Genomic DNA, 11000 nt, shown 5'->3' on the forward strand with positions numbered 1-11000 from the left:
TATATATATATATATATATATATATATAGGGCTGCACAGTGGCGCAGTTGGTAGAGCTGTTGCCTTGCAGCAAGAAGGTTCTGGGTTCGATTCCCGGCCCGGGTCTTTCTGTATGGAGTTTGCATGTTCTCCCTGTGCGTGCATGGGTTTTCTCCAGGTACTCCGGTTTCCTCCCACAGTCCAAAAAACATGACCGTCAGGTTAATTGGCCTCTCCAAATTGCCCCTAGGTGTGAGTGTGTGTGTCCTGTGTGTCTCTGTGTTGCCCTGCGACAGACTGGCGACCTGTCCAGGGTGTACCCCGCCTCTCGCCTGAAACATTGGCTGGAGATGGGCACCAGCACCCCCCCCGACCCCACTGAGGGAAAATGGATGGAATGGATATATATTTGTTCTAACTTTACGTTTCTGTATAATTTTGTGGTACTCTGTGAAAATGATGCATGCAATCTATGTACAGTTATTTTGTCCTCTGATCAGCTTGCTAGATGCCTTGGACAGGTCGCAATGGACCAGTGGCCTGTCCAGGTTGTATCTGCTCATTGACTGCTGGAGACAGGCGTTAGCCCCCTGCAATCCTACCAGGATCAGTGGATATAGATGGTAAATGGATGCATTGATGGATGGTTAGCTCCACCATTAAGTAAAGTCAGTTGTATGCACTTGAAGCATAGCTCCATAGCTTTTTCTCTCCTGTAACAAAATGTGGGATCCCCCACTTGGGATTATGCCTCAGCTCATGATTATAAACCTTTTGTGTTGTATGGTTCAGTGAGTTTGGTTGATTATCCAAAATCTGGTTTGGTGAAAAGGGTTTTAAGGGGGTTTAGAGTCATTACTTCACAGGGAAAAGGCATATAGAGATGAAAACTCACAGTCAAATAAAAAGGCACCGTCGCAAAACCATAGGTTCTGTTGAGAGACAGTTTTAGTCCATGCATGTGAAATATGGTCTTGAAATTCCATACTGTGTTTCCTCAACATCAGAAAACCTCGGGAGGTGTGAGCGCTTGCATAAAACCAATATCAGATCCAGTTGTTTTCTCACCTTGAAGCTTCAAAAAGTCCAACCAGGTGGTTTCAGCCACATATATACAGCCATAAAAAGAGAGGGAGAGGGAGAGAGAGATTTTTCAAATTTGATGGGACAGCCAGGGATTGGGGTTGGAGTGAAGGGGTTACGGTTAACTTTCCTTTAAAGGGTGTCAAAAAGGGAACTAAATTGGGTGTCAGAAAGCAGTAAGAAGCTGAAATAAGTCAGGGTCTCCAGCTTCCAGGTGGGTGGGTACTTGCTTTATACTTTTCAGACAATGTCCCTTTAAAAAACCCTGCGTCTGGAAAGCCCATTAGACGTGCATATAAAATTTCCCCCCGTGATTAATAGATGATGAGGACGGGTTGGTCGAAGGGTACCAACATGTGGACGGCTTGGGGCTCCTCCCCCTGCAGGCTCACATTTCACTCCATAAACTTGCCACTCTTTCCCACCTATGTGTTTAAAAAGGAGGAGGAGGAGGTCTCGCTTGTCAAGAACTCCTCAGAAGAGTTGTGAAAACAACCAGCCGAAGGAGGGAGTCACACAGTTGCAGATGCAGCTCCCACGCTGAGCCACGAGACAGTCAGATTCTTCAGGGAGAGAGTGTGAGAGAGTGTGTGTGAGCAGAAACGCCGGAGGACGTCACTTACACTCCCACAGAGAGAGCGCTGTCACTGGAAGGTGTCTATCCTCACGCTTTCTGAGCTGTGGAAAACTCAGCAGCCCACTGACAGGAGCCAGCCTTCTGTAGCAGATGAAATGAGAGCTTCGATAAGTTACATGTAGTCAAAAGTGGCAAAGATAAAGGTTTCCAGAACTAGTTTGCATTTAAAGGAGGCATTAAACTCAAGAAGATTGCTCCAAATTGAGAGGAACTCTTTCGCATCACCATGGATCAGCCAGCGAGCAGCTGCATGCGGAGCGCCCATCCTAGCAGCCCCATCTGGGGGTGCATGAGGAACCCCCACTCCGGGGTCCCAGGAACCAATCTGCAGTCTCCGTACCAGCAAAGCCCATTCTCTCTGCACCAAAAACCCGAGTTCCTGGCTTACACGGACTTCTCCACCTCCTGCCTGGTGCCGAGCGCACCCCATGCGGCCTACCCACGGGACGACAGACTCTATCAAGACAGCCATGGTGGTTACCCCAGAGCTGACTGGCAGTTCAACCCCTGCGAGACCCGGTCGAGGTCAACTGACGCCTGCCCACCCATTTCGGCCACGGTAGTGGGCACTGGAGGTGGTGGAGGTTCTGAGCTGGAGAACGTGGGGGCCGAAAGGGTGCCGGGCAGCGTCCCACCAGGGTGTCTGGATGGAGAATACTCACCCCAGAGCGTAGCATCAGCTGACTCGGACAAGAAGTGCTCCAATAAAAGGAAGAGAGATGTTGCAGGTGAGTGTGAGTTTGCTGTGACGATGTTGAGGCAAGGCAAGTTTATTGCACATTGCACTTTTCATACACAAGGTCATTTGATTGCTTTATGGGAAAATATGGATTAGTGGAATTAACGTTAAACACAAAGATTCCTTTATTGCACATTCGTAAAATGCTATAAAGCAAACAGAGGGGGGTTTAAAATGAAATATAAAATCAATGTGAACAGTCAACCATCCAGTCAATATCTACTTACTCACTAGAAATTGGAACATATAGGAAATGTTGAATATCTAACAGAAAGTGGTCCTATCTTTTGTATTCTGGTGTACATAATGATGATGGAGAAAGGAAGAAAATAACAGGGAAGGCTTTAGTTTTTATCATCTCTGTCAGATAATCCTACTTTCCTCCAATAAAAAACTGATTCATAGCATTAAAGATAAATATCTATAAACACAACTTATAAACCAATGGCCAGGCCACATTTAAGCTTCTTGAATCCCCATGTCAAGGTCAAGAATTTCTTCCTTGACCTGTATCGGACCTGGCAAAAACAAGCATTCCTGCTATTTCCTTGCCAAACTGGGCTTACTGCAGCAGCACTCTCTGCAGACCGCTGTGTGAAAGGTGAGTAGGTGACAAGACCTCAGTGTTGGAGACGCTATTCAAGCTGCAGTTGCATCCTCTTATTGTCCAAGAGCTTATAACGAACCAGCTTTCATACGACTGGTTCATCATGACTTGTATCCGTGGGAAACGAAGCATTGTTTAAAACCAATTCATCCACATTAAAAAGTAATGCAAAACACAATACTGGGTGCTAGAGGGTAAACATTTCACCCTATCTGGTGCTTCAAAATTTATTTACTGCAGGTGACAAAAGGAATGAATAAATCTTGCCACCGTTGGATGAAAATCAGACTCTTAAAGTAGTTTTTCCTTTTCACCGTAAAATATTATGGCTCCTTACAGAGCATACTTTACTTGAGGATAGGTGAAGTATTTACCTTTGAAACCAGAAGCAGTAGTAATGCTGTTGGATTTTAATGCCATTTACTCATCATATCTGATTTCACACATGCTAATAGGAGGTTGAAGTAACCGATAGGCATGACGGACAAATTCCCAAAAGTCTCAGGTGTAACTTTAGCAGCAAAAAACCAACAGGCCAAAGGAAACGTTTATTTAAACTAAATCTAAATGTGTGAAATTGCCCGTTCTCCAGTTTTCACTCTGGCAAAATAAAACTTTGTCCACCGCTGTACATTCAAGTACCTAATTGTTGATGGTCTCACAATTTTGATTATTAGCAGGCATTTGCAGTTTTATTGGATATAAAACTGGAAATTAAAACTTAAAAAAAAGTTTTAATGACTTTTTTTAAAGTTTAATCCTTTTAGAAAAGCCATATGATTACAGAATGATTAGATTTGTTTATCTTATGTCTGCTTCATTTAAATGGCATGTTCTCCTGTCTTTCCCATTTTGGCTTTGAATAACAGCAGCTAAGAAAAATTACATGCTTAAAACCTTTAGAAACAAGAAAAAGAATACATACCAACTTGCGTGAATTAAAAATGCTTCAGTTTGATTCATATTATAGGTTTTTTTAGCTGCAGCTGTAATTGCAGACCCACTAGAATTTTAATGTGTTATTTTCCTCCTGCTGAACAAACTCAAATACATTTCCCCCCCTAAGAATTAGCCCCATTTTCAGCCTTTGAATTTTAATTGCATGTTATTTTCAGATTTGTTTCAAACACAAATGTATGTCTGTGTTTTGCTGTACGCATATCCCAGGAAATGGAAAGTCTTGGATTATGAATTAAAAGTTTGTTGACACCTTCCAATGTAAAAGTACGAAATCAGCAAATTTAGATAAATTACTAAATGTATAAAAGACATTTAGGTTTCTCGTTTTGTTTCATCAAAACCCAATAGACCACATATGAGCAGAAAGATCAGATTTCTTATTTATTTATTTATTTTTAAATATGGCATTGTTTGGGTTTTTTTTACCAGTTAAGCAAATGTACTCAAACTAAAGGCTTACTTTTTAAAAAAAAGAATGTTTAGTGTATAATTCTAATAATGCAAGACAAAACTAATTTATATGGTCAAAATATATGTATATTTTTTTTATTCTCTTAAAATAGAATGACAGGTCTCAACCTACTATAACTCAACATATCTGATAAAAGCTACCCAACCAATGTATACAGCAGACATGAGGCTTATTAAAAAAATGAGATGGGGGAGGATGAACCCCCACCCCACCCCACCCGATCCTCCACCCACCCACACCCCTGCTCCATACCCGCCCCTTGCCATCCCCCCTCCCTCCCTTTCTTACCTTATTGTAACCTCCACTCTCTCCCCTGAAAACAAGCCAGACCACGTCTGGTAAATTCACTTTCCTCCAAGCCCACTTCTTACATTCTTATCCATTGACATTTTCCTGTCGTTAAGCCGTAACACAATCTCCCACTGAGTGCATGCAACATGTCTGACCACTGCATCAGCTCTTGGTTTTAGACAAAAAAAAAAAAAAAAAAGAGCCATTCGCCTTTATAAAATTGACAGGCTGGTAGAAGAGCATATATTAGGAAAATGTCCCGAAGGCATTTGCATGACAGGCACAGCTGCTGTACAGTCAGCCTTCATGGGTTTTTGCTGATATGATAATGTAATGCAGATGAGGGATACTGCCAAAAGTTATATAGCAAAAGTTCTGTAATCTGACACTGACTTCACGCCAAATATTTGACTCTTTCGTTTTTCCTTTTAAGCTATTAAATCCTCCTAAATTATTGTCATTTATTTCAGAGATATTGATATAAACATCAGTATGAACATTAGTAGTTTTATCTTTACTTACCTCAGTATGTTTAATATTGACATAACCCCAGTTATGTTAATTTGGTGCAACCAAATGCATAGAGGAAAAAGATCACAGCATTTACACTAATAGCCATATGTGGTTAGAGGAAATATAATTTCCAGGACATACAGGTCAGGTTCCTATATAATTTATGTCTATTTTTGTTGTGTTTTTCAGTAGTTTGTCTGCTTTTATATGTAACTTTGACCGTTTTAAAGGTCGCCAAGTTATTAAATTTAGGTCAAAATATATTTTCACTACTGAAGCTTAAAAAAAACTGATTAATTTATTCAACAAATTAATTATTCCTTTTTTGAGAAACTTTGTTTTCTCTATGAGGTCGCTATCATAAACATTAACTTACAGCTTCATTAAAATGCAAAACAAAGGCTGGTATAAAGAAAACTTGCTAACTGCATATTGAACGTTTACTCAGAGATTTTGCCTTGGATTGGTTCTAATTTACAATACTTTTAAATCTGCTTAGATTGAGACAGAATGCTTCCACCATCCACCAAAAGCACCAAATGCTGTTTTCTTAGGGACCCCGCTGAGTGCAGAAGCCTCCGTCATGCAAGTTTTACAACCTCTGGCTGAGCAGGATATTTCTTAGTGGGTCAGTGGGGGGTGAAAGGGGTGCAAGTTAGCATGTGGCCTGCCAGGTGTTCAGTTTAACTGGAAACCTGCTGGACACAGCTCCAGAGCTGAGGACTCTGAGTAGAGCATCGTTTGTGACACTTCATTATTTTCTGTACATGGAAAAAAAGCACAGCATGCACAAGCCTTATGCATGCAAAAAGTGTCAGATATGGTCTATTTTTTTTTCTTCTTTGGCCCACTGTTCTGGCAAGGGCAAGGCAAAGGTCCTCACTTTGACAAATTAGAACAATTTTGTGGGTAATTACATCAGCTTGTAATGCAGCTACAAATTAACAATTATCACCCAAATGTTTTCCCTTTATTGGAGAGAAGAAGTTCCACAAAAAAAAAGTTGAGACACATCTGTTTTTGTCCAGATTAATGAGGTATAAATTAAAGACTACAGAAATCAGTAAATTGTAACAAAAAAAACTTTAACAACACATTTTTGCTTGAATGTCCAAAAATTCCTACCATAAGTCAATGATTATATCATTGTTGAAACATATTAGCCACATTTAAAAATTAAAAGCAAATACGCAGATGATCTGTTAAAATAATTCACTTTATCAAATGCATAAATATAACACAATTCTTTTTTTTTTTTATATAGAGACAGTGTTAGTATATTAAATGCATTTATTTTCACTTTAAATTTATGGCATTTCCAAATAATTATCTGGGGGGTTTTTTCTTGTATTTATTGCACTGCAATATTTTTTTGTACTACGTGCATTTGATTTGGGAATTATATATTCATTTTCTATACATGGTGTGCGTCACTTTCATACAGATATTTCAGGATTTTTTTTTCCTTTATGTTTGCTGCCATGCACAGATGAGTTAATGCTGCTCTTCCCAAAGGGCTCCAGTGGGAAACCGTCAGTCAGACCTGGACACATCCGCACCTTTGTTCTTTTGTTAGATGCTTTAATGATGTTCCGCTGCATTCCTCCCCTAACTCAGTCCCTCTGTGGCCAGTTTGGTGGCCCCTGCCCCGTGCGCGATACATTCTCACACATAGACACACACACACACACATCAACACACACACACATGTGTGTGAACCACAACATATAGAAACGACTGCTCAGACGGAGAAGCGGTAACTTGCACTGTAATGCATACATATTCAAAGATAATTAAATGGAAAACGCAGCTTTTATTGGGGGTGAACTTGAGTAGTAAGACGAGGTCAGGGTGGTCTTTTTGTGCTGCTTTTAGTGTGAAGTAAACAGGCTTTGGAACCGTGGTTTGGTAGCTTGCAAAGGTTTTTTTTGTTTTGTTTAATAGTTGATAGCTGAGCATTAAAAGCCTGAGAACTAACTCGCAGCAGATTATCTCACAATTTGAAGGTAATTACTGAAATACAGAGGATTAGTTTCATGCTAAAAAAAAAATGTCTCTGCCTAGATATTCAGGATTCCAGTTTTAAGGTGGATTCCAGCTGCAAGGCCAGGAAAGAGCGCACAGCTTTCACCAAGGAGCAGCTGAGAGAGCTGGAGGCAGAGTTTACCCATCACAACTACCTGACAAGACTCCGTCGCTACGAGATCGCCGTCAACTTGGACCTCACAGAGAGACAGGTACCAGGCTTTTATCTGTTCAACACAAATGCATTGATACTTTTGGAATAAAACCCTACACATTAATTAAAAACAGTCTGATTAGAGAGAAAAGAAGGGAAGAGCTATTAAAAAATTTCTTCAGTCACTAAGTATTTTAACCAAAGAGCGTTGTGAACATGACATAAGGTTGTGTTCTGAGACTCATTCAGAGCCAGTCAAGCTTAAAACCATCAGCTCGCCTACTGGTTCTATTCTTTTTACCAGTTACAAAAAAAAAATGAATTAAAAAAAAAAAAAAGAAAGTTCTGTTTCTGACCTGGCAGAAACTCTATACAATATACAAATAATCCAAAATCATTTACAAAATATCAAAATAATTTTACATTTGCTGCTTGATCAAGACAGTAGTTAACATTATACATATTTAACTGAGTGAAGATATTAATAAAAATCCCTGCAGTGTGAAACTCAAAGGCAACTTTTCTAGGTAAAAGATTCACACATTGTCTAAAACGTCAACTGAGCAAAGTTATCCACATTAAAATCTTTGTCTAATCTTCACGTATTTTCCAATCATCAAGTGTAAAATCTGCTAATTCTAGTCAGCAGCCAATATCTTGGTGCTACTCTGCTTTTCACCAACTAAAAATATTAAGAAAAAATATATTCAATTAACATTAAATAAATAAAAAAGATATCCTAAAACATTTTTTTAATAACCCCAAGAAGTGGAAGCACATATCTTAGAAATTAATTTATAGATTTTCAGAAAATATCAATATGAGTATTTATGATTGTTTTAAATGATTTTGCAGTGCCCTAGAGTAGGTACTTCAAAGGGTTCAGTAAGTGTCAGAAACTCTCATACTAAACTACTGCTGGTAAAAAAAAAAATAATAATACAAACATGGTTGAAAATGCCAATTACACAACTGTATAACTAAATTATTCAATTTTTTTATGTATTTTATTCATCTGAGTTCTGTTTATAATCTCTTGTGCAAGATAATTTTTCAGCCTTCGATTGCACTGCCAGGCTGATGCACGAGCGCAGATGCATCTGAATTACAATGAGCATTTTTTCCACAGCGGCTTTTCAGCCTGTGGTTTGGGCAGAATGACGTGCAGCTGTAATTGTCGGGAGGCAGCTCCAGACTCGCTGAAACCGGGCAAAAACATGTGTCGATGCTGCTGGATCAGACCCCAGTCTGCCTGTCAGAGCCAGCGCTCGTCCTAATGAGGCCGCCGTGCAGTGACCACACACACGCTGTCGTCTGTTGCTTAATATCAATTCCAGCCTCCCTTAAGAGTGCGCACACACACACGCACACACGTCACATTCACACAACCTAGGTTCGTCTTCACTCAGAGCGAGGTAACCAACCACACACAACTTTCCAATAACGTGCTCAGGCTATTTGTGATTATAAGTTGTGGTGAGTGGACACTGTAATTCTAATTTCTATGATTTATAAACTTTTTTTAAAATTAATGTTCCTTTAAAGACTTTTCAATACAATAAACCAGTTAGAGATTTTGAGGCCAATTTTTCTGAAAACCTCATGGTACCGACTGTTCAATAAGGTATAAAAAATATTGGTCCTCCTAATACTCTTTGCATTGATCAAACATCATTCAATATCCCATATATAATCCAGTGATAGAGCAGAGTAGCGCAGAAGAGACACACAACGTATTGATTGGCATCTCTGTAGTGTATCTGATACTCTTGAGATTTTTGAGCCAGAACCAGGAGCTGTGTTTTGGCAACTTATATTGTGCAAAAAAAAAACAAAAGTGATTTTTATCCTTCGCTCTGAGATTTATGGGGGATTACTTGTCAATTTTTGTTTTATTATTATTTTCAGTATGTTGTTGTTTTTTTTCTGACTGCGTCAGAAAAAAAATAGTCCAAAACAATTGCAAAAATATTTAAAGAAGTCACATCTGTTTTGCTATGAAAACAATATCTGGTGTAGATTTGTATTTTAGCTCCAATGAAGAGTTTTGCTGGAGACATCTAAGAATGACATTGTTTGTAGTCATTTTATTGTGCTTGCTAATGTTTTTAAACTGCATGCAAAAAGTCAAAATCCAAAGAATATTTAAAGCTTATGAAGGTAAAACGAATGAATCTTCTGCAGCTCAAACATGTGTATCCAATAAGTGGTGATCTAAAAATGTGGGGTCATCATTATTTATCAGACATAAACCATTAAATACTAATTACTGAAGAAAAAATGCAAAAAACAATTATGTCTACATATTTAATTGTTGGATAGTATATTCTCTGAAGCTTTTTTGACACCAAATCTGCCTAATATTCCAGGGCTAATATCAACTAATCAGTCTCCCTCTCCTGCTGTTAATTTTGCTTTCATGAACATTGAAAATAATCCTGCACCAGTTCATGTGTTTGCTGCTGTGCATTCTGCTCTGTTTTCTCGAATCCCCAGTCGGTTGTTGCTGATGGCCTCTTGTACAGGGTCGGGTTCTGCTGGAGGTTTCTTCCTGTTAAAGGAGGATTTTTTATGTCCACTGTCGCTACATGAGGGATTGCTGTAAAGTCGGTGACTCAACGCTAACAGTAACTACGTTCTCATCCAGCAGAGTGAATGCTTTGTGTCAACGATTCAATGCAATCGGCTGGCTTTCCTCAGACATTTTTATTTATTTTTTTGTAATTGCTTTTAATATTCATCTGAGCTGTTTGAAAACTAATAGATCATTTAGAATGTACGTACGATTGAATTGAATTTTTTATGTTTTTTTTACAGTGCCTCGAGATGACTTCTGTGAATATAAATGAAACTGAATTGACTTGAATATTCTTTGTGTAATTGTAGTTTAATAATATTCATGTATTTTCTCGTCCCAGGTTAAAGTCTGGTTCCAGAACAGAAGAATGAAGTGGAAGAGAGTGAAGGGAGGACAATTGGCCTCGCCAAACGACCTGGAAAATGATGACTTGGACTCGGCCGCTTCACCCAGCTCTGAATGAAGGAGGCCATCACTGTAGAAAATTACAACAAAAAAAGAAAGATGCAACTTGATCAGCTGGACACGGACACAACGCTTGTTTAACTTCTGTGGAAACTTGGCTGGTAGAAGCTTTAATTTTTAAGACTTCTTTTTTTTTACGTATCCCATTGGAAATAAAAGACTGAGCACAGCTTGTACTGTTTTCTGTTGTACATAGTTGATGTAACGAGCTGCGTTTTGACATTTTACTGATAAATACTCAGACTGACAGCCGCTCCGTTTTTGTACTGACTGTTTAAATATGAATGAAACTTGAGCTCGGTGTGGATCGGTGACAGACAGAAGCTTTTGGTGTCTCAATGACATATCAGACTGTGATTGTGTTTGAAAACATACCCTCTCCTTCCAGTATTGTTAGCAGGGCCTTTGATGCTTGACTACAACCACCTGGAAAGACTCCGACTGCACTCGTGTTGCCAAGTCCTAAGTGCCTCCGAGTCAGACGTTTTGTTTTGTTT

The 11000-nt window shown here is 39.2% G+C and overlaps 1 protein-coding gene across 1 annotated transcript; it reads left to right on the top strand.

The window, feature by feature from the left end:
- Positions 1 to 1784: 1784 nt before the first annotated feature.
- Positions 1785 to 10673, top strand: meox1 (mesenchyme homeobox 1). Its single transcript, XM_008437392.3, has 3 exons — positions 1785 to 2427; positions 7346 to 7518; positions 10379 to 10673. The coding sequence occupies exons 1-3, from the start codon at positions 1926 to 1928 to the stop codon at positions 10499 to 10501; spliced, it is 798 nt and encodes a 265-aa protein (XP_008435614.2). The 5' UTR covers positions 1785 to 1925; the 3' UTR covers positions 10502 to 10673.
- The last annotated feature ends 327 nt before the right edge of the window (positions 10674 to 11000 follow it).

The sequence above is a fragment of the Poecilia reticulata genome, chromosome 19 (assembly GCF_904066995.2).
Source record: "Poecilia reticulata chromosome 19, P_reticulata-male-v2, whole genome shotgun sequence".
Classification (NCBI taxonomy): domain Eukaryota; kingdom Metazoa; phylum Chordata; class Actinopteri; order Cyprinodontiformes; family Poeciliidae; genus Poecilia; species Poecilia reticulata.

What these genes read in the sequence shown, in the direction of transcription:
- meox1 (XM_008437392.3), top strand. Translation starts at nt 1,926, where the DNA reads ATGGATCAGCCAGCGAGCAGCTGCATGCGGAGCGCCCATCCTAGCAGC. An exon ending in AAGGAAGAGAGATGTTGCAG is followed by an intron (nt 2,428 to 7,345) that starts GTGAGTGTGAGT and finishes GTCTCTGCCTAG; the next exon opens with ATATTCAGGATTCCAGTTTT. An exon ending in TGGACCTCACAGAGAGACAG is followed by an intron (nt 7,519 to 10,378) that starts GTACCAGGCTTT and finishes TTCTCGTCCCAG; the next exon opens with GTTAAAGTCTGGTTCCAGAA.